The sequence below is a fragment of the Saimiri boliviensis genome, chromosome 5 (assembly GCF_048565385.1).
Source record: "Saimiri boliviensis isolate mSaiBol1 chromosome 5, mSaiBol1.pri, whole genome shotgun sequence".
NCBI classification, from domain to species: domain Eukaryota; kingdom Metazoa; phylum Chordata; class Mammalia; order Primates; family Cebidae; genus Saimiri; species Saimiri boliviensis.
This window is the reverse complement of record NC_133453.1, coordinates 109082221-109110034: the sequence shown is the minus strand read 5'-3', so window position 1 is coordinate 109110034 and position 27814 is coordinate 109082221. Positions and strand designations below refer to the sequence as shown.

General features: G+C 38.3%; 1 protein-coding gene and 1 non-coding gene across 2 annotated transcripts in view; one reads left to right on the top strand and one right to left on the bottom strand.

The window, feature by feature from the left end:
* Positions 1-4863: 4863 nt before the first annotated feature.
* Positions 4864-27814, bottom strand: part of MAP3K2 (mitogen-activated protein kinase kinase kinase 2) — an 80812-nt gene continuing 57861 nt past the window's right edge. The window contains exons 13-17 of the mRNA XM_039479994.2: positions 25720-25868; positions 25198-25329; positions 21074-21203; positions 14899-15076; positions 4864-13847 (exon numbers count right to left, since the gene is read on the bottom strand). Coding sequence (XP_039335928.1) covers positions 13622-13847; positions 14899-15076; positions 21074-21203; positions 25198-25329; positions 25720-25868 — 815 coding nt within the window. The 3' untranslated portion in view covers positions 4864-13621. The remainder of the gene's footprint in view (positions 13848-14898; positions 15077-21073; positions 21204-25197; positions 25330-25719; positions 25869-27814) is intronic.
* Positions 24435-24541, top strand: LOC120368284 (U6 spliceosomal RNA). The gene has a single exon (XR_005582469.1). It is a non-coding gene; the product is annotated as a U6 spliceosomal RNA (small nuclear RNA).

Below are 27814 nucleotides of genomic sequence, written 5' to 3'. Positions count from 1 at the left end.
CAGTTGAGGCCAGGGGTTCAGGACCAGCCTGGGCAACATGGTGGGCAACCAGCCTGTCTCTACAAAAAATAAAAAAAAATAGATGGGCATGGTGCATATACTTATAAGTCCCAGCTACTTAGGAGGCTGAAGTGGGAGGTTTGCTTGGGCTCAGGAAGTCAAGGCTACAGAGAACTATGATTGTGCCACTGCACTCCAGCCTGGGAGACAAAGACAGACTCTGCTGAAAAAAAGAAAACACACACACACACACACACACACACACACACACACAGAGTGTGACCTGAATCCATGAGTAAGGAAGAATTTTTATTTTTAATAAAAAAAGATTTTGAGGCCGGGCGCAGTGGCTCAAGCCTGTAATCCCAGCACTTTGGGAGGCCGAGGCGGGTGGATCACGAGGTCGAGAGATCGAGACCATCCTGGTCAACATGGTGAAACCCCGTCTCTACTAAAAATACAGAAAATTAGCTGGGCATGGTGGCACATGCCTGTAATCCCAGCTATTCAGGAGGCTGAGGCAGGAGAATTGCCTGAACCCAGGAGGCGGAGGTTGCGGTGAGCCGAGATTGCGCCATTGCACTCCAGCCTGGGTAACGAGAGCGAAACTCCGTCTCAAAAAAAATAAAATAAAATAAAATAAAAAAAGATTTTGGCTGAGCATGGTGGCTCGTGCCTGTGGTCTCAACACTTTGGGAGGCTGAGGTGGGCAGATCACTTGAGGTCAGGAGCTCGAGACCAGCCTAGCCAACATGGTGAAACCCCATCTCTACCAAAAATACAAAAATACAAAAAAAAAAAAAAAACAAAAAAAAGCAAAAAAAAAAAAAAAAAACCCAGGCATGGTGGTGCATGCCTGTAGTCCCAGCTACTTGGAAGGCTGAGGTGGGAGAATCACTTGAACCTGGGAGGTGAAGGCTGCAGTGAGCCGAGATTGCACCACTGCACTATTAGCCTGGGCAATAGAGCGAGACTTCATCCCCACCACCCCCCCCCAAAAAAATTTGTTTTAATCAGTAGACTTTAAATAAAGCAGATTACCCTCAACAATGTGGGTGGGCCTCATCCAAATCAGTTGAAGTCCTTAAGAGGAAAGACAGGTTTCTCAAGGAAAAAGGAATTCTGCCTCCAGACCACAGCGTAGACAATTCTGAGTTTCCAGCCTTTTGTGCTCAAGACTCCTACAACATCAGCTCTTACCTGAATTCCCAACTTGCCAGCCCCCACAATTGCGTGAGCCAATTCCTTAAAATAAATCTCTCTCTTGCCCTCTCGGTGGGCCTGTTTTTCTGGAGAACCTAACACAGATTTTTGGTGCAGGGAAATAGGGTACCGCTGTTAACAACCACCTAACAATGGGGACGTGGTTTTCAAATTGGGTAATTGCTAGAGGCCGAAAGAATTCTGAGGCACATGTTAGAAAAACCTCGATTGCCTTGAAGGGCTTTGGTAGAAATATGGGCTTTAAAGGTGATTCTGGTGACCGTGCAGATGGAAAGGAGAATGACGTTATTGGAAACAGGAGGCAAGCGGTATATAACCTGCCTGAATTGTGTTCTGTTGGGTGAAAAGTAGGACTTGTAAGTGATGTGCTTAGATAGTTTCCTGAGGAAATTTCTACGTAATGGTTAAAAGTGGGGCTTGCTTTCTCCTTCTTGCTTATAGTGAAATGTGAGAAGAGATACACTGAAGGTGGAAATGCTCAACACAAAGGAAGCAGAACTTGAAGATCTGAATAATTCTTAGTGTACCCACATTGAAGAAAAAAAAAAAGAGAAAGCATGAGCTCTGGAGAAACACTGAGGATGTGGACAATTATTTATTTGCAAGACATTAGGTGTGTGGCTTATAGATGCCACCACCTCCTCAGTTCTGAGGGCGCAGGGCTGCAGCCCCAATGGGCCCTGAGGACAACAGAGCATCAGGCCAGTGAGGATTACTCTCAAGCCTTAAAATTCTAGGCCATTGGCCCTGTTAGGTGTCAGACTTCCTTGGGACCTGCAAGTCTTTGTCCTTCCCATTTCTTCCTTTTGGAAGGGAATGTGTCTATCCTCTGCCTATCCTGTTGTAATTTGGAAGCAGGCAACTTGTCTGCTCTCATTGGTTCATAGAAAGGAAATTTGCACTGAGCATGGTGGCTCAAGCCTGTAATCCCAGCACTTTGGGAGGCCGAGGCAGGTGGATCACGAGGCCAAGAGATCGAGACCATCATAGCCAACATGGTGAAACCCCGTCTCTACTAAAAATACAAAAAATTAGCTGGGTGTGTGGCATACACCTGTAGTCCCAGCTACTCAGGAGGCTGAGGCAGGAGAATGGCTTGAACCCGGGAGGCGGAGGTTGAAGTGAGCCGAGATTGAATCGCTGCACTTCCACCTTGGCGACAGAGTGAGACTGTCTCAAAAAAAAAAAAAAAAAAAAAAAGAAAGAAAGAAAAAAAAGAAAAAGGAAATTTGCTCCAACAGGAAACCTTACCCAGAGTCAATTGATTTGGATTTGGATGATGAGATTTGAACTGATATTTAAATGATATTGGACTGTAAGTTGATGCTGAAATGACCCATTTCTGGTGATGTTGAGATAGGGTGAATGTACTTTGCATGTGGGAAAACTATGAAGTTTTAGGGGCCAGAGGACAGACTATGGGTTGAATTGTGTCCCCCACCCCTCAAAAAGTTATTTTTTGTTTTTGAGACAGGGTCTTGCTGTTGCCCAGACTGGAGTGCAGTGGTATGATCTGGGCTCACTGCAGCCTCAACCTCCTAGGCTCAAGTGATCCTCCCTCCTCAGCCTCCCAAGTAGCTGAGACCATAGACAGGCCACCATGCCTGTCTTTTGTACTGTTTTGTACAGACTGGGTTTCACCATGTTGCCCAGGCTGGTCCTGAACTGCTGTCCATCACCTTGGCCCCCCAAGTGCTGGGATTACAGGCGTGATCCACTGTGCTTGGCCCAAAAAGACATTTTGAAGTTTTAATCCCTAGTACCTAAGAACATGGCCTTATTTGGAAACAGGGTCTTTATAGAAGTAATCGAGTTAAAATGAAGTCATTAGTGTGGGCCCTAATCCAGTAACTGGGGTCCTTATAAAAAGGGGAATACACACATTTGTGTCTATAGACACACAAAGAGCACCACGTGCTGATGGAAGCGGAGGCCGGAGTTACGCTGCCACAAGCCAAGAGATGTCTGGAGCTATCAGAAGCTGGAAGAGGCAGCTGGACACAACCCCATGGAACACATGTAGTCCCAGCACTTGGGAGGCTGAGGTGGGAGCCCAAAAGTTCGAGGCCAGCCTGGGCAACATGGTGAGACCCAATTTCTAAAATATAAAAATAAGTTGGAAGAGGCAAGGAAGGATTCCCTTGTGGACTTCAGAAGCAGCATGGCTCTGCCAACACCTTGATTTCAGACTTGTAGCCTCCAGAACAGTGAGACAATAATCTTTTATTATAAGCCACCCAGTTTGTGGTACTTGTTACAATAGCCCATATTGTTGGACATTTAGAGTTTCAAGTTTGGGCTTTTTTTTTTTTTTTTTTTTGAGACGGAGTTTCGCTCTTGATACCCAGGCTGGAGTGCAATGGCGCGATCTTGGCTCACCGCAACCTCTGCCTCCTGGGTTCAGGCAATTCTCCTGCCTCAGCCTCCTGAGTAGCTGGGATTACAGGCACGTGCCACCACACCCAGCTAATTTTTTGTATTTTTAGTAGAGATGGGGTTTCACCATGTTGACCAGGTTGATCTTGATCTCTTGACCTCGTGATCCACCTGCCTCGGCCTCCCAAAATGCTGGGATTACAGGCTTGAGCCACCGTGCCCGGCCGTCAAGTTTGGGCTTTTATAGATCTAACTTACAACATTCACAATCTGTTTCCACAGGATTAATTCCTAGATGTAAATAGCTGGGTCAGAGGATACACAAGATTCTGAGGTTTAAGACAGGGTCTCATTCTGTCATGAAGGCTGCAGTGCAGTGGTGTGATCTCAGCTCAATGCAACCTCTGCCTCCCAGGCTCAAGTGACCCTCCCACCTCAGCCTCCTGGGTAGCTAGGACCCTAGAAGTGCACCACTACACCTGGTTGATTTTTGTATTATTTGTAGAAACAAATAATTTCACCACGCTGCCCAGGCTGGTCTCAAACTCCTGAGCTCAGGCCATCCGCCCACCTTAGCTTCCCAGAGTGCTGGGATCGCCGGACCAGGCCAGTTCAGCGGTTTTTGACTTGGGTTAAGTTGCCCTTCATACCAAAGTATTTTTTTTTTTTTTTTTTTTGAGACGGAGTTTCGCTCTTATTACCCAGGCTGGAGTGCAATGGCGCGATCTCGGCTCACCGCAACCTCCGCCTCCTGGGTTCAGGCAATTCTCCTGCCTCAGCCTCCTGAGTAGCTGGGATTACAGGCACGCGCCACTATGCCCAGCTAAGTTTTTGTATTTTTAGTAGAGACGGGGTTTCACCATGTTGACCAGGTTGGTCTCGATCTCTTGACCTCGTGATCCACCCGCCTCGGCCTCCCAAAGTGCTGGGATTACAGGCTTGAGCCACCGCGCCCGGCCATACCAAAGTATTAAATTATCTCCAACACCATGTAAGAGATCATTTCTTATACTCAGTAGGCTTGATAGTAGGGTGTTTTGTTATTTAATCACCATTAGTTCTGATTCAGGTAATCAAGATGTCCAGGCAAAGATATACTAGAACACGTTAGGTGGGACAGTGTAGACTTAGATACTGGAAAGATTTGGTTTAGTTTCATTGTTTTTATATTTGTCTGTGCTTGATCTCCTAGAGTGCTCAACTCAAGCAAGGAGGGAGTAACAGTAAATAAAATGTGTCCGAGAACAGATTTGGAAAAACCAATCACAGTGGAAATAAATATCAGCTTTATTAACACTCAAAGTGCCATTCATTTATGTTCATTCCATAGTCCAGGTTACTTAGAGTAAGCCTTTGCACCACAATCTTTAAAAAAAAAAAAAAAATGAACATGTAAGAAAAAGCAATTTTAATTGTGCTAATTATTGCAGGCCTTCATGCATGTAACCCTAAACGAAATGTGTGCCAACAATATACAAATTTCCATATAAACAAAGTCACTGATCACTAACAAAATATAAACATGGTTTCTTTTATATTAAATTTTTTTTAAAAGCTATTTACCAGCAAGAAAAAACAAGTACCTGGAAATTATAAAACTCAGAAATTGTATACATTTTTACAAGCACAATTTTGAATGACAACACAAAGTCAAAATGTGCATGAAATGTGGCACATACCACACTTTATCTGGCTTCTGATAGGTTTCACACCGGTTCCTTTTAACATAATAAGCTTAGTGACATTCAACTTCAACAGTGGACTTTATTCCTAACACGAGTAATTTTACATGGTACCTCATATTTAAAACAGTTTTCTTTAATACAACATTGTCTGATTGGAAATTTAATTTCCAATTCTTTTTCTGCCAGTTACTTAAAACACACAGTACAGTATAAAGACACACAATGTATGTTTGGACATTTCAAAACCAATTTATAGTCAATTACAAATAATCACAATATGCCAACATATTGTTTTATAAACCCAGTCTGACCTCGCCCAGTGACAGAAAAAACTGAAAGCTGAAGTCTTTTGAGGTGGAATACAGGAAATAAAGACAGTAGGACAGGCCAATAGCAACTGGAGATAGAAGTATCTTGACATCTCTTCAAGACATTTAGCTTCTCACATTTTTCCATAGCTCTGAGAATTCGAAGACTTTTTAGTGAAGTGTGTTGTTGGTACTGCTAAAAATCTATTTTTCCCTTAATTTGCATTTCACAGAATTCTCTTAAACAGAATTTAATGCTTTTTCTTGCAAGAGTATTTTAATTGAGCTCTAAATATGATTTGCGTTCAATTCTGAAAATACAAATACATTTTGAATGGTTAAAAACAAAATTTAAAAAATACTTTTGATCAGCCAGCTGAAAATATATTCATATAGTAAATAATCTCAGAAAGCTTTTATATATATTTAATTATCACAACTAAATAGTACCCTTATAAAACAAGTTCATAAAAATGTAGAAATGAAAATAAGAACTTACTGGGATATATACATGTACCTACAGACAGAAAAAAACCATCTCCACAAAAACATACATCCCCGATACAGAGTTAAAAGCATACTTTCAACTTAGTAATGGATTTTATAATACATTATAAAATTTTCTAATTTCTAGTAATGTTGAACTCCTGAGTTCTTCAACAAAGAACCATAGATAAGTATAGTTTGTAAAAGCAAAAACAGCAGTGCAGTAACTGATGGCTACATATTGAAAGAAGTTAGAACATAAAGACAGACAGTAGTTCAATGCACGCATTCATGATGTTCACACACGCATCAACAATTATTGGTCAGAGTAGTAATCAGTGTACAAATTAAACATTTCAAAAAATGTGCAAAAAAGTCATTCTTAATAGGAAAAAAACCCTTTGTACATAATTATAAACTGCCCAGCATTCAACTGAGATTAAAAACATTTACAGAGAGAAACCAATAGGTTAAATATAGAGAATTTAATGGCTACATTAAAAAATGTACATTATTATGTCAAAGGGTAAATTTACAAATTGATAATCGTAGTCTGCAACAATTCAAAGTTTATTCTCAAATTTATCCAAGTTTACTTTTATTTACAATGAATAAAAAGAACCATGTGAAATGTAAGAGAAGTCAGACATTAAAAGTATTTTTGGTATTAACTCTTATAGTACTTCAGAATTTAGGATAGCAAAATTTAAAACCAATAATAAAAAAATGTAAACCACTTACTAATTAAGATTGCATTAAAACAACTGTTAGTTTTTAAAGGTATTCTTATCCTTAGACACTGCAGTTTCAATTGAATAGGGTATATTGCAAGGGTTTGGCCCACTTCGTTTTGCCCTTAAGCCTCTCCAGCTCAAATGTTTCCACTAGTCCTCTCTTCTTATTCCAGGTGAACATTCTTTGGAAAATAAGAATACATCAAATCCATTTTGTAGTCTAAGTATCTAACGGAGTTTAAGATGCAATTTTGTTACTTCCTTCTCTCCTCCAAGTAATGTTAATGCTAAAATCATCACTAGTTACATACACTTTTAAAAATAAATTCCAGAAAAATATTTAAAAGAAAGTGAACTGAAAAGTGCTTGCTTTTGGGTATGGTTGTGAATTTTACTTTTCTCAACTGCACCAAGGGATTCAGAAATTCTTATCTGGGGACAAGTCCTGCACATTACATAGTAAAGAGCAGACACTTCCCTTATGTTCCAAAATGTCTATGGCACAAAGCAGACTTCAGTCCAGAACCGACTTTTTCCTCACAGCTTTGCTGAAATGCCCCTCAAGTCAAACATCAGTTCATAAATGTTAAGACACTAGGAAGAAAGTACGCCATCGACCTGAGGCATCAGACGTTCATGTCTATGTGCAGCTGTGGCCAAGTGGCATTAAGATTGGCACATGTATAAGCCTAAACTCATGTCTACATAGTTCCTCACTAGTGGAAGCAACTTCTGCATGTCTAAATGCAAACACTGATTACCTGTGCTCTTCCTTGAAGAATATACTAGAATGCAAATTGTACTAGTACCTGCTTTGTAATTTTTATACTATTCGCTTACAAGTGGACAGAAGTAACAGTGCTAATTATTTTGGCTATGTGAATATAAAAGCTTTGGTTTAGAGTGATTCTGATAATACACATTGTGTTACAAACAAGAAGTCATCAGGGAGAAGGAATAATGGTACCGATTTAATGCCTTTGCTGTTATTAACAAAAATACCATATGACTGTCAATTAAAATGCACAATTATAAAAAAATATGATTATATGAGGCTGTATACAGGCAACAGATAAAATGTATTCTTTTGTTTACTGTAGCTATGATTCCTGCCTCATTTTTCTGAAACTCAACCTTGAATGCCTGCATGACCACTGAGAAAAGAATCTCTAGGCTCCCCCAAGAGCTAATTTCCATGAACAGCTCTGGAAGGTGAGTATGGGGAGATGAGAGGCCTTAATACTTCCCACACCTACCATGGCATCCCGTCCAAACCATGGCAGGAGTCAAAGTCAAGCCAAAGACAACTATGAAGTAGGAACAGCCGCTTCACAGCATGCTTCCCCTAGCCAACCAAAAAGAGGTATAAGAGAATTTCCTTGTGAATACTTGGTAAGCTAAGGAAGCTTATTTTGATGTTTGGCAGAATTTCAGTTCCAAAAAGTTCATGAAGAACTATGTAAAATCAATTACTTTCTATTTAAGAATTATATATAAGCTTATTATTATACATATACACAAACTGAATTTTAATCTACTTTTAGCAATCAAGAGTGTGGCAATTTACAATAAATATCTTCATTATACAATCATTTATACTAGCTACTTGCGGAAAATGTACTGGTGTTCCTACCCAAGGACGACTATACTCACTGTATGTCATCAGTAGGTCATACATTTGAGTTGTTCTTCCAAAACAGAAACTGATCTAATTGAACACCTTTTCCCTTCTTCCCATCCCTGCTTCCAACTCTAAACACCACACATACATGCACACGCACACATACACACATACATGCACACACTTCACAGGAAAGTAAATTAGAGTATTATTCAAAATGTTAACTGAGAAGTAAGGACTAGAATCTGCTATCCCTGGATTTTCTACTCATTGTCCTGTCTTAACATTTGTAAACCATGTGAATGACTTCTTTAGGGCAAAAACAGGTACTGTAACTCTACTATGAAAATCATGACTGAACTATAATATACCAAGAACTCGGACAGCGCCAATGTGATTGAAAATCAACACTGAAATTCAACCCAGAAAACATTTACATGTCTCTTTAGAATGAGAATACCTCTTTCAATGCTTGTGTTGGGAATTCATGTCTAGTGGAAGCTGCAGCGTGTCTATCACAGACAAATCCTAATGTTTCTCTCCTAACATTTACTTATTTATTTTTTAAAAAAAAAGGAGGTAGAAAAGGGTAGGAGGAGGCAGGCATTAAGAAACATTTAAGGACCAATACACAGTCTAAGGCCAAATGAACTCATGAGACCTACTGATTTTGAAAAAAATCTTCATTTTGGTGGGTAACTTGAATTATTAATATAAAATAAAATTAAGGCATACAGAGAAAAGGCACTACTAAAAATTAACAATTGGATTGCTCTTCATTACCATTTAACCAATCTTAAAATTCAAATAAATATGAACATTACACTTGTAAAACAAAGGCCAAATTTAGCAATAAAACAATATGATCTCAAGAAATTGTCCTGATCTTAGTATAAATAACACTGTTGACAGAGTTCAATTTCTATCAAATGTCTTGGGTATTTTCACAATTTAGACAAAAAGAAAGTATTTTTTTTTTTTTTCTTTAAAAGAGACACTGGGGGGCGGGGGAAGCAAACACTGTTATGAAATAAATGCTCCCCATCACTGGAACTGTTTTGAGTAGAGGCTGGGTTTTGCAGTAAGAGGGGATCCTGAGAGAGATGTTATGTGACCTGGTTGAGGAGGGGATCCCTCCAGTTGGGGGATACTTTTACTCTAATCCATGTTGTCGATGACATTTCAGTTTACAACAGCCAATGACTACCTAAAATTGCTTTTCCCTTACTTCATAAAAAATAAGATTTTAAAACACCATTGCTGAACTTTCAGAGTTAGCGTTACGCCATAAAATTAAGTAACTGTTTGCCCATGTTCCTCCTAGATTGTGACCTCCTTTAGGGTGTTAATTTAGTGACCGACATAGTAAGTTACAGTTATTGAATAAACAAATGAAGAAGAGTCATTCTATTTATTTAAAAAGATAGATTTGTATACTTAATTGACACCAGGTGATTTTGTATCAAGCTATCAGTTCCCAGACTCCAAATAAAATCATTGGCACAGAACTCTGCCATAGGCCAAGGAGTCTCCATCTGGCTTGGTCATCCTACAAAACTATTCACATTTGATTTTCTATGTGATTTCACGTATCTTATTAACAACTCCATCTCAGAAATACTACAGAGCAGATCTGACATATGTAAGAGCCGGAGTAGCAGAAACTTAATCTAAATAAGTAGTTTCATCTTTTTAATGCAGTTTCTATTGGGAATAAGGTAACGACTCAATGAAGCCAATTCACTTTACTCTGAAATCAAGGTTTAAAATTTTTTTATAGTTCAGCAAATGCATTAATATTTAAATTTCTTACGCGTGTTATGTAAGGGTAACTGTGCCTTTTAAAACTTTCTAAGGCAATAGTCATTTTTTTAAGTTAGAAAGATGTTTTGTAAACAAGGAAAAATTTCAAGATATTCATACTGAAATTTTCAGTCTGTATACTTTTAAATACATTTTAAATAATTACCAACCCATCAAAATTTCCATTAGTCATTATGATTTTTAACCCCTTTATTCAATACAACACTTTGTTTGCAATGTAAAAGATCTTATATTTGGTCCAAGCCTAAGTCATGCCCCTCTGAATCTCTCAAGGCCTTAAGTAGAAAGGTATTTCCTGAAAAGCACATATAAGACTGCCAGTGAATCTCCTCCAGCACCAAAAAGTCTGCCACTGTCAAAGCAGAATGCATTTTAAAGGCACAAAGTCAGCAGTCTGACCATTTTCCAGCGTCAGCAAAGAAGCATTACAGTATAGAAGAATTCAATTGTGCATTTAAGAAACAAAACACATTTAGAGTTATCTTAAAAAGTTCAAATTGCATTTGTTGATCCATACCATTATTAGAAGAAAAAAAAATGGAGTGTTTTATTTAACTTCCCCTGACGAAGCTGTTTCCTTTCAAAAAGTTCTTTTTTAAATTTACTTTTGGTCTTCCATAACCTCCACCCCCACATCTTCAAGCTTTTTTGTTCTAGTAGTTTTTATATATATTAACTTTTATTGTGGTTTTTGGTACCTTCACAACTTGTTTGAAATAAATTCACATCATATTTTATATAATAACTCTGTAAACTATTAGTCTATTTTTCAGTCTTTACATAAAGAACATTACTTTCCCATAGCTAATAATATTTTTCTTATAAAGCAAAGGCCTTCCACAGCAGTGTTAAAGTAGTAGTTTCTTTTCAGATGCCTGTATTTTCTATAGCATTTAGAAAAGAAAACAGACTGATAAAAGCAGACAGTTTTGCTTTGGGTTCTACAGTCTCACTGGATTTCTCTCTAAAAAGCATGTCTCATATTCTGCACTGCTGGTTACCCTGACAGACCAAAAATGAGCCAAAGGAAAAGCACAACTACACAAGACACATACGAAGGAAAAGCCCACTGGTCCAGAGACCATGATCTTGCTCAAGTAGAAAAGATGCCCTATCATAAAAAGTAAGGAAATTATAATAGATCCACACACTTGGGGACTGTTTCTGGAACAAGATTTGGCAGTTGCTTTACCAACTGCCAAGTTGCACCTCATTCTTGTTCTTCCCTGCAAACTGCTTCGATTTTAAGAGTATGAGAAGTGTCGACAACTAACTTTGTGCTTTGACTTCTTCTTAGACTAGCTAGTGGAATTTCAAATATTCCTACAGGGAATGCTAGGTAGGACCTCGGCAGAGTACACCAAGATGCACCTAACTTCAGAAACAAAGTATTTTAAAAGAGTCCATAAATAAGCACACCTTTTGGCAGAAAAGTAAGAATACCTGAGTCCCTTACGAATCCCATGAAAAGGATTTGGGGGCCTCCAGGAAGACTATTGTTTTCTAGACCTTTAAAAATAAAGTACTTAGCACTTGCTTTAACAGGCTGAAAAAACTGCAAGTGGCCAAATTACTGATATCTTCATGTTTTGTAGCTGCACAATTCCATTAGACATAGTGGGACATTTCCCAGCTGTCTTGTTCCATTTGATGTCCTTGCTGTTAGTGGATACATTGTACTAGAAATACCTGGCAGCTTTTTAACCTTCCCATTAGTAGTTAAAATGTTGTTTGGATATGCTTTTTTTTTTGCCCCAAATAATTTTAAGGAAAGAATATATAGAGATAGCTGAGTTCAAAAGGCTCAGTGTTCAAATTCATTTTGTTTTTAAAATGAAGAGTTACCTATTAGGGTGCAATATGCAGCTGGTAAAGTGATCGATATTCACTGAGATCATTCACCCTTGACCTAAAGCAGCAGTATCTGCTCATGTAAAATCCTCAATTTGCATTACATCACTTTCTCTTTGAAATTTCCTTTCTTGCATTTACTGCTTTGTAAATAGCTGTTTTCAGTTTATAACTGGGACTGATCTTTACATTAGGGTTTCTCAACCTCTGCACTTTTGACATTTTGGGTGGGGTAATTCTTTGAGGGGTGAGGTTGCTTTCCCTGTGTATTACAGTCTATTAAGCAGCATCCCTGGCCTCTACCCAATTCATGCCTCTAGTATCCTCCCAGTTATGACAACCAAAAATGTCTCCAAAGAATTGCCAAATGCCTAGTGTAATTATCCTTGCTCTACTTTTGGCAACCACTGTTTTACATGATAACTTTTTCTTTTGAGGTGATTTAGTATTCTGTGATCTCAAGAACAAAGGTTTCATCTCCTGACATAACACATAAATATTACTAACTTAGAATCTTAAGGAATGTTATCTATAGGGAATCGGGAGCTAGAAACAGAAAGATGGTATACATGATTTTAATTATTTCTCCATTCCTTTAATTTTGGGATTTCCCCCTCAAGTAAAACAAAACAAAACACAGTTTAAAATACACTAAACACCTAGTTCTTTTTTTTTTTTTTTTTCTATTGACTGGCAAATAGGGTCTCTTCTACTGCTCACACATTTAATAACAACAATCTCCTTTTGTCTTTTATTTGGATTTGCTCATGACTTGACTTTAAAATAAAAAAGGTGTGTGTGTGTGTGTGTGTGTGTTTTAAAGCAGAAAGCTATCCCTCAAGGTTTACAGATTCCAGTAACATGGATCTATTATAGTGTATTTGCTTATTATACTGGTTAGGATTAACAAATAAACATACCTCTTAGAGATCTGTATCTTCTATCAAGACTCCTACTGAGCAAAAAGCTTGGTAGACAGAGGTTAGGATCTAAAGAATACAGATATAAGAAGAAACCTATATTCTTTAAGTTGAGTACCTACCCTAAAGTTTAGGGCTCAACCCCATAAATGAGGATATATTTTAAATACTATCACTAAAAACTACAAATTACACATCATTTTCTTCTCCTTGTTTTCCACGTCTTCTCATCACCACTGATACGTCAGTGATAGAGGAAAAGACTCTACAATCTTTAGGTATTCCAAATAATTTGTTTGTCTACTAGAAAGAGTGACTATGTACTAAAGTGCTTTATCTCTCTGAACCACATCAGTACATTATAAAAATTAAAAAAAAAGTTTCAAGTTCTCGTAAGGGAAAAAAGATTAAATATAAAAAATTTAGGTTATTCTTATTAAACAAATTTAACCAAGAATCAAGAGAAATACTTTCCCTCTTGTCTTTTTTTCTCCCCCATCTCTCTTTTTTTATAAAAAAGAAAAGTGCAGTCAGAGAGAAGGTGAATGAATAGATGGGAGCTAGGCAGAGGCACAGGAGAGGTTACTGGCTGCTAGTGATAATGCACAAACATGTGCCTTAAGAGTTCATCAGCTGAAGGTCTCAGTTTGGCCTCTACAAAAATCCGTTTGAGGAAATCTCGAGTATAGTCTGAGACATGAGGTGGCAGCTTTGGGTTTGTTGGCTGAGTGGCGATTTTAAAGATGGCAGCCATTGCTTCAAATTCAGCCCAAGGAGGCTTTTCAGTTAGCATTTCTACCACAGTACATGCAACACTCCTGAAAAGAAACAAAAAGAAATACATTACACAAACAACAACATGAGAGAAAGCTAGTTAGCTAGAAAATGAGCAACAGGCATTAAGTCCATATATATTTAAATATGACTTAATTTCAAATTCAAACCTTCATTAAAAAGGTCTAATTTCATAAAACTGTAAACATAAAAATCAATTAAACAACAATTTAATGACTATCAATTCAAACAGTTGGGCAAAGAACATTATTCATCTTATTATTTTTGTTTTATATAATTTCTAGCCTGACACTAAAAATTTTTATCTTTATCTTACAAAGAATATAAGCATTAGAAATCAATTGCCTTCAGGTGCCTAAAATGAACGTCTATTTAAGTCTTTTCTGGGTGGGAAGTAGAAAATAGTCATTTCATGTTCTAACTTAAAATTATAGAAGAATTAAAGATTACGTGAATTATAAGACACAACGAAGATGATGTACTTTTAAAATTTTTAGACAAAATAACTTTATTCATTTACTTAATAGCAAAAAGCTTGTTAATGCTGAGGTTTGCTTAAGACAAAATCCTTCCTAAAGAATGGAAGACAGGTTCAAGGATTCTAAATATTTAGTAAATTTATTTATTTTTATTTATTTATTTTGAGACAGAGTCTTGCTCTGTCACCCAGGCTGGAGTGCAATGGCGCAATCTCGGCTCACTGCAACCTCCACCTCTCAGGTTCAAGTGATTCTCCTGCCTCAGCCTCCCAAGTAGATGGGATTACAGATAATTTTTGTATTTTTAGTAGAAGCGGGTTTTCACCTTGTTGGCCAGGCTTGTCTCCAACTCCTCAACTCAGGTGATCCGCCCGCCTCGGCTTCCCAAAGTACTGGGATAACAGGCGTGAGCCACAGAGTGTGGCCACATTTAGTCAATTAAAAGCCTTAGTAAGTCATAATTAATCTTTGCAATTCTTACAGCCTATTTTGAAAATACAAAACATCATTTACATCTGCCTCAGTAAATTCAATCCCAGGTGGAAATACATAAGGCTGCAGGTGGTTTTCAAGCAAACTTCCTATCAAAACCTACCAGATATCTGCTTTTCTTCCATAGCCTTCTCCACTGATTACTTCAGGGCTCATCCAGTATGGTGTGCCCGTGACAGACTTCATTCCTGTCCCTGAGAGACAGATGGTCTGAAGCCGTTTGCTGGCCCCAAAATCTCCTAGTTTGACATTGCCTGTTGAATCTCGCAGGATATTTGCACCTAAAAATAAGAAATCATCTCATTTCAATAGTTTTGTCAGTCTGGAATATAATATAAAAGAACAATGTCAGAGAATCAGTTCGTAGACTCTTTGATTTGTCCCCAAAGTAAGGCTGTTTTTCATCTTTTCTGGCAGTAGCTGGCATAACGCTAGTCACACAGGTGGTACTCACTAAGGATTTGCTGCAAGAATACTTATTCAAGACCTAGAAAGCTGCTATTGAAAAGGACTGGTACAGGTTGGAGGTGAAGGTGAAGAGGAGGAGAAAGGGGAAAAGGGCTAAGAATGAAACTCAGTGAAGGACCAAGAAAGCCCCCAGTTTCTCTGTCATAAAGCAAGAAGCCCATGGCTGAAGCTTATTTCCCTGAGAAGCCAACCTTTTCCCAGAAAATTCCTTAGGGGCTTTCATAATTAAAGGATTTTCCCCCTCTATTACTTAAAAATTAGTTACCTTACAGAGTTTTCTTAATATTGAATCTTGCTTTATATTAACTTTACTTCTCACTTTCTAATATTTTAAAAATGTCTGATAGGCAAGCTTTGAGCTTTTCATTTAAAATTTCATTAGCTTTTATAATAAACTTTTTACATAGCTTCAGATTTACAGAATTACTGCAAAGACAGTATAAAGAGTTCCTATATACCCCTACACCCAGTTTCTGTTACTAATATCTTAGTGTGGTACATTTACCACAATTAATAAACCAATACTGAAATATTATTATTAACTAAAGTTCACACTTTGCTTAGATTTCCTCAGTTTTCCCCTAATATCCTTTTTCTGTTCCAAGATCCCAGCTAGGATCCCACACCACATTTAGTCATCCTGTCCCCTAAGGCTCCTCTTAGGTGCGATACTTTCTCGGACTTTCCTTGTTTTTGATGACGACTACATATCAGAGGAGTACTGGCGTTAGGTTTTTGTAGAATGTCCCTCAATTAGGATTTGTCTCATGTTCTCATAACAGGGGTTATAAGTTTTCTGGGGCAAGACCATAGGTAAACTGCCATTATCATAGGATATTAAAGGCACATACTGTCAACATCATTGTTGACACTGACCTTGATCACCTGGCTTGAGAGAGTGTTTGCCAGGTTCTCCACTGTAAAGTCATTTTCCCCCACCCTTTCCATGCGCACAGCCCACAATTAAGGAAAGTAGTAAAGACTTAGGCTCCAGGCTGAGTAGCTACATAATTTGGAGTTATGCTGCAGAAGAGATTTGTCTCCCCTCTTCCATGTATTTATTAAATCATTCATTTTCATCACTATGAACACATGGATATTTGTTTTATATGCTAGGTTATAATCCAGTACTACTTTATTCTCGGGCTATGTTTCAGATTTAGCCACTAGAGTTTTTTCCACTGGCTTCTGTGTGTCCCTTTGCCATACCCCCATCATTGTATTCTTGCTTTTGTTTTTGAACACTCGAAGATGCTCCAGAATCATCTTGTATATTTCTTGCACCAGTCCTAAAATCAGCCATTTCTCCAAAGGAGGCCTGGTTCCTTTTAGTGGAGAATGGTATAAAAAAACCCAAGATATTGGCCAGGTGCAGTGGCACACACCTGTAATCCTAGCACTTTGGGAGGCAAAGGCAGATGAATCACTTGAGCTCAGGAATTCAAGACCAATGTAAGCAATGTTGTGAAACCCCATCTCTACAAAACAATTTTAAAAAATTAGCTGGGCTGGGCGCGGTGGCTCATGCCTATAATCCCAGCACTTTGGGAGACCGAGGCAGACGGATCACAAGGTCAAGAGATTGAGACCATCCTGGTCAACATGGTGAAACCCTGTCTCTACTAAAAATACAACAATTAGCTGGGCATGGTGGCACATGCCTGTAGTCCCAGCTACTCGAGAGGCTGAAGCAGGAGAATTGCTTGAACCCAGGAGGCAGAGGTTGCAGTGAGCTGAGATTGTGCCATTGCACTCCAGCCTGTGTAACAAGAGCGAAACTCTGTCTCAAAAAGAAAAAAAAAAAATTAGCCAAGCGTGGTGGCGTGTGCCTGTAGTCCCAGCTACTTGGGGGGCTAAGGCGGGAAGACTGCTTGGGCCCAGAGGATTGAGGCTGCAGTGAACTGAGATCATGCCACCACACTCCAGCATGGGTGATAAAGTGAGACCCTGTCTCAAACAAAAACAAAAACGAAAAACCAAGATATGAGCACAAGGCTCATTTGTTTTTTACTCTCTATTTTCCCTCTTATCAGAAACTCAGTAATTTTTCTGGGATTATAAATCCAGTTTCTTTTATAAATCATTCCTCTTCTCATTTTGTCCCACATAACCCTCATTACTTTGGACCTTCTCATTTTAAACGTTTTCTTTACCTATCCTTAAATAAGCCATTTATTATCTAATTTTAATTTTTAAATTTTATTTCAATCTTATTTTCAAGTCTCCCATAACCTTAACCATATTTTACATTTTTCCTGGTTCTCTTACCATTTCTTAAAAAATGGTCTCTAAGAATAGTGGAGAAAAGCTACATCACAGACTGGAGAGGATAAAGAGACCCCATCCCTATCATGGAGCTTCTGTACCTGTCTTTCTGTTCTCCCAGCAAATTGCCCAGTCTAGTCAATGATGATTCCCCAAAGCCTCTCTCCAGAGGAGAGTCCAGGAATCCATTCTCTGCACACCTTAAGCATAAACATGCCATGACATTAGTGATCTTCTAAAAGAGCACTGCCTAACATCTCCTACCATCCAATACTTTAAGGACTGTCAGAAAAGCCACCATCTCTAGAATACTTGACCACTCGAAGGACAACAAAGCCAGTTTTTCACTGGCTACAAGCAAGGCTCTGATTGGGGAAGGAACAGTTCAAGGCAGGTCACAGACAGGGGAAGCTGTCTCTGGGGAGGAATCACCAATGTTAAACCAATGCTCATTCACAAGAAGGGCTGAGGAGAAAATGGGTAGCCAGGCTCCAACATAGTTTTTAAAAACTTATTTTGGACATATTAAAAATAAGTATTAAGGAGACTTTTCAGACACACACAAAGGGAAAGCAGCATGCTCAGCCATCACCCAGACTCAACATCCATCTGGACGATCCTGCCCCAGTCATACTGCAAACCACTCCCTCTCCCCTCTCTAGGATTTGAAGCATATTCAAGATGTAATGATCAACAAATGGCTCAGTACATATCTTTCAAAGATAAGGACTCTTATCGCACCCAAGAGGATGAACAATAACTTCTTAATATTATCAAATATATGGTTGGTGTTCAGTTACATTAAAAAAAATCAGAATCCAAATAAAGTCCATACACGTTGATAAATCTTTTAAGTCTTTCCTAAAGTTCCCTCCAATCTCCTTTTCTTTTTCTTTGCAGCTGATGAAGAAATTAAGTTGTTTGCCTATGGCTTTCTCATGGGCTAGATTTTGCTGACTGCATCCCAAAGAATCATTTTAACATGCTTATCTGTCCTATATGTATATTACATAATTTGGTAGCTGAATCTGGGGACTCTATCAGATTCAGGTTCAATTTCTGGAGGACTGAGGAACAAACCTAGATAGATGATGTTGCATTCCAGACAGTTTCTATTTAAGTGATTATCAGCAGCTATTAAAGTTTAATGCCAATATCTATTAGTTCATTATTCCTTCTTCACTTGTTAGCCAAAATACTTCTATAAAGATAAGTTTCCTTTCATCCATTCTTCAGTGGTCTTGTTTGTAGAACAAATAAAAACAAAGGCAGAAGAAAGCAACTAGTTTTCGAAATAGTGAGTTGGTTCCCTAGCAATATAATCAATTCATTTTCATCCTAAGTTTCATGATGTCTTGGGTCTAAATTGAAAACCAATCAACCATCTTCCTTTTCTCTTATGATTAAAAAGTTGCTCATGGAAATTTGGGAAATACAGAAAAAGTATATAGGAGCCAGGCAACATAGCAATACCCCATCTCTACCAAAACAAAAAAAACACCTTTTTAAAAATTAGCTGGGCATACTAGTGTGTGCCTGTAGTCTCAGCTACTTGGGAGGTTGAGGTGAGAGGATTGCCTGAGCTCAAGAGGTCAAAACTTCAGTGAGCCATGTTGGCACCACTGTACTCTAGCCTGGGTGACAGAGGAAGACTCTGACTCAAAACAAACAAACAAAACAAACAAAAAAGAAAATGCCCATCATTCATCCTGCCACTTGGATGATAACCATCATTAATCACACAGAAATTTTCCTTCTAAGCCATACTTGAATTTTACAAACTTAAGATCATATTGCACATCCAATTTTACATTTTACATTTATTCTCTTATCAATATCTTTATCCTATGCTTTAAAATCAGCTGACTTCCAACCTCCTCATTTGACCAGGATGGCTCATCACTCTGGCAAAGTTTGAAGCAGATCCACTCAGGCGGTAACTCCCTCAGCTTCTTTGCCTTGCCTCATTATGAGGGCTAACAAGAAGCTGGCTTGAATGGACATTACTCCTAACTGAATAACTTCTCTATAAGGTTCTTTAAGCTATCCGGTTTCGTACTTAACACAACTGAGGTCTGCCTAAGATGGGCAGATCATGAGCAATGTCCCCATCTTTTCAGCCTTACTATACGTCCCATTCTAGTATATGTGATCTGGTTAGGCATTCTGCATTCTACTCCATCACCAGGAACCGATTAGGAATGTTCTCCTTGGTCTGAATATGGCCATAATTAGGATGTGCCACACCTCAAAGAGGAAGTGAAAGCCTGGGAGCTCCTAAGAGTACCCAGCAAGACCAATGAATAGTATCTTTATACACACAAATACACATGTGCACACATACATATTTACAGTAATACATTGCTTAATGATGGGAATGCATTCTGAAAAATGTACTGTTAGGCAATTTTGTCATTGTGCAAACATCACAAAGTGTATTTACACAAACCTAAATGGTATTGCCTACTACATACCTAGTCTATATAATACAGCCACTGTTGTATATGTGGTCCATAATGACATGGAACATCATTATGTAGCACATGACTGTTTATTAATAAATAAACAGATGGGGTTTTGCTACCTTACCCAGGCTGGACTTCAACTCCTGGGTTCAAGCAATCCTCCTGCCTCAGTCTCTCAGGTAGCTGGACTACAGGGCGTGCACTATCATGCTGGCTATTTACTATTTTTATTGATTGATTTATAACGTGATGTCTAAATTTGGGGTCGAAGCCTACCTTTACAGAATCAAACCTCCAGGTATGTTTTGTAGTACAGAGTTTGAAGCATTCTTAAATTGTACATACCCCGACCAGTTGCTTTTGTGTGACTTCACAAATTTACCTACATCCTTTACCCCTGGAAACAGTTGAGTTTTTTAGTTTGAAAGTCAGTTTCACAGAGTTGGGGTTCATCAAAGCTTAGTTTGGGGCTCTTTTCTTCCCTTCTCTTCATCTCTTCATTCTGTCCCTAGGGGGGTAGTGACATCCATTCCCCTGAGTTTAAATTTGATCTCAAGATAAAGTATGTCATAATAGCTAATTTTTAAGTGCTTTCTAGGTATCAGACACTATTTTAGGCATACTGCATGCACTAACTCATTTAATCCTTTTAAGAATTCTATGAGCTGGATACTATTTTCTCTATCACTTAAGAATGAGGAACTGAGGGATTGGGTAACTTGTCTAAGGCCACACAATACGGATAAAGCCTAAACTGGAATCAGGCCATCTGGCAGCAGGGCCCCTGCTCTTAGCCAATCTATCCTGACGCCTATGCAATATGTATGAAAACATGATCTCACGTGTACGGTCTCTTAAATTTTACTGATTCTGTGAGCCCCCACAGCGGAGCTACCCATTTGTTGAGATAGGACAGGTATGATAGAACACTGACAGAGTCCACAAGAAAGCAAGAGAACTGTTTCCTTGTTATATTTCAGAGATAGATAAAACAATGTTAAATGTCTTATCCACATCACTTGCTTCATTCACATTCACAAAGAACTGTGTACTTAAAATAGAAAACACCTCATTACTTACCTTTGATATCTCTATGGACAATCATATTACTGTGCAAATAATGGACACCCTCCAGAATCTGACGGGTGTATTTCCTAGTCACATTCTCAGTAAGAGCGCCATATGCTTTTAATTGGTCCTTAATTGAACCCTAGGAGAAAAGAAAACAACAACAAAAACTATTGTATATGTTTGAAATGAAAACTGATATTAAACCTTTATCAGTAAAGAGGGCAGGAATTCTCATCACACTCATCTATGCATATCCTACTTGAATTTTATTTATTTTGTTCTTATTGTTTTTAGAGTGTTTTACTGACATCTGCTGATTTTCTCAGGAAAGGAAGTGGGTATAACTGGAAAGAACACATATGAGATTTTAAAGTTATTTCTTTATATACTTAACACTCGAGTTCGAAACATGAGAACATATACAAAAGGAGAACTTCAGATTTTCTCACGTGTTTTTTAGGGCAGGATAAGATGCCATCTCTGAGAAAGGTGAATCAATCTGAAGTGAGAAATAGGTATTTGAATTTTGAAAAAGCTTCCCTAGTGATTCCACTGTACAAGTTTGATTAATGATCCCTTTAAAAGATGGAAATAAAATGCTTCCGAGAAACAGATCTTTTTGACAAGAAAATACATCCAAATGTTTCTGCCTTTCCTTGAATTTTGGTAAATGATGTACTCTGCCATATGAAAGTAAATCCTTGGATTTTACAGATTTAGCCATTTGTCATTTCCACTGTTTATGAGCCATCTTTGGAGGGAGAGTATCTTGCAATTCTGTGGACCCAAATGTGCAAAGACACATATGGAAAGCAGCAAGTGTGCCCAGTCAACTACTCACACCTACAGTTCAGCGTGGCTTGTTTGTTCAGTCTACTTAATGTGTCTCTACTTGTAGTACTATACAGAATAGGCCAGGTATGGTAGCCCTCGCCTGTAATCCCAGCACTTTGGGAGGCTGAGGAAGGCAGATCATCTGAGGTCAGGAGTTCAAGACCAGCCTGGCCAACATGGTGAAGCCCCATGTCTACTAAAAATACAAAAATTAGCCAGGCATGGTGACAGGCACCTGTAATCCCAGCTACTCAGGAGGCTAAGGCAAGAGAACTGCTTGAACTCGGGAGATGGAGGTTGCAGTGAGCGGAGATCATGTCACTGCACTTCAGCCTGGGCAACAAAGCAAGCCTACCTCTCAAAAAATAATAATATTAATAACAACATAAAGAATAACTCCAGTAAAGCTGAGCTTTCAAAAAATAGGCCAAAAAATACCTTTAGGTTGCAAATGAGTGACAAGAGTTATGGATTCTCTGGACTGCTGGGCCAGTGGCCGACGGCTGCTAATAGCTCTATCAGTGTAAAAATATTAACTTCTTTAGTGTGTACAAGTGAAATGAGCTGAGAAACACTGTACCAGCTAAAGAGAGAGAGAGAGAGACAGAGAGAGAGAGAGAGAGAGAGAGAGAGAGAGAGAGAGAGAGAGAGAGAGAAACAGAGAAAAGCCAACTGCTAGTCCAGGAATTGAAAATAAAAGAAAGCTATGATTTCAAGTCTAAACAGTTCTAGATAAGTAAGGAATGGAATGCTAGTGTAAGTTTGGGAAAACTGAAAAATGAACAACAATTTTGACAGAATTTGAATCTAGGGCATAAAAGGGAACCATCACACTAAATTTAATGAAATTATCCAGATAGCATCACTCACAAACTTGGGGATTCACGAAAGTCTAAGAACAAGACTGAATGAGAGAAAAATCTATCAAAATCTCATTTAGACACATTTTCAGTTTCAGTTTCTAAGTTTCTTCTGTCCTTATCCAAATACAAATACTTTTTTATAGTATTAAAATGAGTACAGATTTTTTTTCCTTTCCTTTGGATGACTTCTGTAGAATAATTTCTGTAAGATTACCAAACCAAACGGCTTCAATATTTTTATGGTCTTTAAAATCTCCCCAAAAAGATTTTTTAAAAAACTAACTTACATAGACAACAGAATTTTTTTTTTTTTTTTTTGAAATAAACAAGGAAGTAGTAATGGTAACAATGAGTGACAATGGTGTTGCTATGAACAATTAATTATTCTTAATAATAAGAAACAAGTTTACTCCTGTGGGACACTGAGGGTGGTCAAGAACATTATTATCAGATACTGGTTCACAGACTGTTTTACTGATCCATAAGCTCAAATAGCAACCTTGTACATTCTACATACAATTCTAATCAGCTACCCCCATGAAGAACCATAAATCAAATTTCTTTTGCTAACACATGCTACCTTTTAAATTATGGAAATGCAGACCGGGCGCGACAGCTCATGCCTATAATCCCAGCATTTTGGAGGGCCGAGATGGGTGGATCACCTAAGGTCAGGAGTTCGAGGCCACTTTGGCCAATGTGGTGAAACCCTGTCTCTACTAAATATATGAAAATTAGCCAGGCACGGTAGTGGATGCCTGTAATCCCAACTACTCAAGAGGCTGAGACAGGAGAATCGACTGAATTTGGGAGGTGGAGGTTGCACTGAACTGATATCGCACCACTGCATTCCTGGGCAACAAAGTGAGACTCCACCTCAAAAAATAAAAATTATGACCAGGCACAGTGGCTCATGCTTGTGATCCTAGCACTTTGGGAGGCTGAGGTGGGCAGATCACCTGAGGTCATGGTGAAACCCTGTCTCTACTAAAAACAAAAAAAAATTAGCTGGGTGTGATGGTGTATGCCTATAATCCCAGCTACGCAGGAGGCTGAAGCAGAACTGCTTGAACCCAGGAGGCAAAGGTTGCAGTTAGCTGAGATCATGCCACTGCACTCCAGCCTGGGCAACAGGAGTAAAACTCTGTCTCAAAAACAAATAAATAAAAATTATGGAAATGCATGTATTTTTAAATGAGTAAACATATTAATCACCACCTTGAAAATCATTAATACTAGATGTACTGTATTTTAAAAATAAAATACATGTAATGACAGATGTCACAAATCACATTTTATAATTCCTAATGAAATTAGAGACTCTAGTAGTGACTATACATCAGTGCTAAAAATATTAGGTGGATGGTTGAAAAGAAACTGGATATTGATATGTTCCACTGCTATACCTCATATTACTTTCCAGTCTGCAGGAAAAAACAAAACTTTACAATGCAGGCATCAATCTGTCAGTCACGCTCATCTAATGGTCAGTCTTTGCACTGCTACAGTAGAATAACCAGAAATTGCACTCCTGATAAGATGCAACATAAAGTACATAGCTTCATCTGTGATGTATCAAATAAAAAAAGGTTGAATATGAATCTAATTTAGACTTTAGCTCTAACTTGGAGTTTATAGTAAATAAAGGGGTAAAGGAACAAGTTGAAATCCACATGCTCATTTCAGCAGCACATATACTAAAATGAGAATGATACAGAGAAGATTAACACGGCCCCTGAACAAAGATGGCATGCAAATTTGTGAAGAATTTCATATAACTAAAAATATAAAAAATTTAAAACAAAAAAAACCCACAACCAAACCCAAATCCACAAGAATGCAATTAGAGAATCCATGAGACTTTTCTTTTGTGCAAATTCTTCCAGATCCTGAGAGCGAAGACTCTTAACAGACTATCCTACTCGCTTTGTCAAATCTGTATCATGTACAAACTGACTGCTCTAGATAGTAATCCTAGCACTTTGGGAGGCCAAGGCAGAAGAATCACTTGGGTCAGGAATTTGAAACCAGCCTAGACAACAGAGTGAGACCTTGTCTCTCTTGCTCTTTTTTAAGAATTATAAAAATTGTTTAAAAAGAGAGAGATTATTAAGGTGCATAAAAATTAAATGTAATATATGGCCCTAGACTGGAACTTGGTGTGAATATACCATCTATAATGGGCATTTTAGGGCATTTAAGGAAATCTGAGGATGGACCACACTAAGATGTCTGTAACCTACTTTAGAATACTTTTGCATTAATGAGTTAAAAAATACAAAGACAGATAAAGAGGATAACAAATATTACCCAGCTCTAATTTAAAACTCTTCCAAAGTGTCCTTAACTAGGGTTAACATTTTATAATCTAAGTTTTTCTTGTTTTTTTTTATTGACTAAAATTTTAAATAGAATCAAAAAGATGTACTAACTTACCCCTGGCATATATTCCATAAATATGGAAAGTGTTTTTTCCTGGGGATCCCTCAAACAGCCATAATACTGAACAATTCGCTCATGTAGCAAGTTTTTCAGCAACTGAATTTCACACTCAAGTGCATTTACTTCCTGAAAGGCAGAATTCATTGTTAAGTCTTCAATACTGTCAGTAAAAGCAAAAAACTTCTAACTTGATAGACCATCAAGGTAATTTCAGTCTGAAAATTTTAGTTCCCAAGTAATAAACATCTCAGTCTCTAACCAATAACTTTTAACAGTCCTTGATGGTATGCTAAAGCAACACTGAATATAACTGAAGTACTAATAAAGAAAAATCCATACTAAAAAGTAGATAAACATATCTAATCTGTTTATTTTACAAAAAATTTATACCAAAGAAAACTTTTTTTTTAAAGAAAAAATGCTTCTTATTTAGAACGGAAGGGGCTTAACGTTAAAAAATAATAATAAATTAAGCTTCTTATAATATGACAAAGTACTTTGTGCAGTGATTTTTACCTTGCTGGTCTCAGGACTATCAGGATCAAACTGAACTTGCTTAACAGCCAGTTCTCTTCCTGTATCAACATCATAACAGAGGTAGACCCTTCCAAAGGCTCCTTGGCCAAGCAGTTTGCCCAATCTCCAGTTGGTTGGAGCACGAGGTGCTGAAAAAGAACACTTTCTTAAAGTGAAATATCAAATGGCATGCAAATGGTTAATAACTAAATAAGCATACTGCATCAGTGACTTCCTTCACTGAATGTGCTCGGATATAAGGGAAAATTACGATTATCCAAATTCATATAGTTATCATTTTTCTAAATTTTTCTCTTTAGTCAATTTTTCTACAAATTCTAAATCTGAAAAAGATTCATATCCCCAAGACTCATTTTTTTCTGAAATTGTCTTTTTTCCTAATTATACACGCGAAAGCATCTTTCTTTTACTCAATCTAAGATGCCAAATGGTGTAAGATGCACAATTTCTAATCTTCACTGCAGTAACATTTGTACTTATGTTTTTTAGCCTCCACCTACAATGCAGAAAGCTGGAGAGAGCCTCACTCCCATCCAAACAACAAGAGAAATTCTGGACAATCTACAAAATTGCAACTTTTTAAAAACATGTATCAAAAAACTAAGATTGCAGGGCAACCAACTAACCTGAAATCTAAGGAAAAACTGGTACCTCCAAGGAGAGACAGTGTTAACAGCAGCATTGGCTAACTAATGGCAAAGCATGGAGAAAGACCCACACAAACAGGGAAGCACTCAGCTCCATTTTAAACAAATATGGACTGGCACGAGAATATTGAACCTTTGGGAGATTCAGACACAGGTGAGTTCACACCTGCTCAAAATCTTTTCCCTGGACCTCTACCATGCACTCACAGGAGCAGGAGACACCAGGGAACGCCTCGAGAAGGGGAATGGCCTACTGTTGTGAGAAAAGTTAGAAAGCCCTTCCAAAGCCTTCTCCCCTAAGAAACAGAGCCTTCAACTGCTGGAGAAAGCAGCAAACCCTGTCACCCCTGGGGTACAGGTAAAGACCCACTGAGGCTAGGGGAATGAAAAAGAAAAAAAAAAAAAACCTTACCCCTGAGAGAGGCTGGAAACCTTTTGTGACCCTGACCATTACAGCACATTGCTGAGAACTCAGGAGATTAAGACTGAAGCTGGACAAGACAACACAGAACCCTCTATTTTATCTCCCCTATCCTAGGCTGGCAAGTAGGAGCAATCTACTACTGAGAGTGTGACAAGGCCATAGAGAGACCTTCTCTCTCTGAAAGTAGGCATTAAAAAAAAAGGCCAAGGCAAGGCACAGTGGCTCATGCCTGTAATCCCAGCACTTTGGGAGGCCGAGGCGGGCGGATCACCTGAGGTCAGGAGTTCGAGACCAGCCTAGCCAGCGTGGTGAAATCCCATCTCAACTAAAAATACAGGAAAAAAACAAAAATTAGTTGGGTGTGGTGCTGGACACCTGTAATCCTAGCTACTTGGGAGGCTGAGGCAGGAGAATCTCTTGAACCTGGGAGGTGGAAGTTGCAGTGAGCTGAGATGACTGCACCAATGCACTCCAACCTGGACAACAAGAGCAAAACTCCCTCTCGAAAAAAAAAAAAAGAAGAAGAAGAAGAAGAAGAAGAAGAAAGGGAGGGCCAAAAGCTAATGGAGCAGGACCACTGAGAAAATCTCTTTAGAAAACCAGCACAAGGTAATAAGAAGAATTTAAAGTCAGTGGTGCACACAGACCACAGCAACAACAAAATCCACACCCAGCTCAACTCCTGACTAGACTGACTCAACTTCTCACAATAATAGCCTAGCAGAAGAGCTGTGCCTATTTGCAGGCATGCATTCTATTTACCTCTTCCCTTATCCTATACATGGTATCTGGCATTCAACGTAAAATGGTAAGACACAAAAAAGTAACCACTCCAAAAAAAATCAAAAGAGAAAGCAATGAATACAACCAGACTCAAGAGGTTCAGACAGGAAATTTAAAATAACTATGACTAACGTGTTAAAGATTCTAATGGAAAAGGTAGACAACATGCATGAACAGACAGATGGAAAACGAGAGAGATGGAAATGACGTTCAATCACAT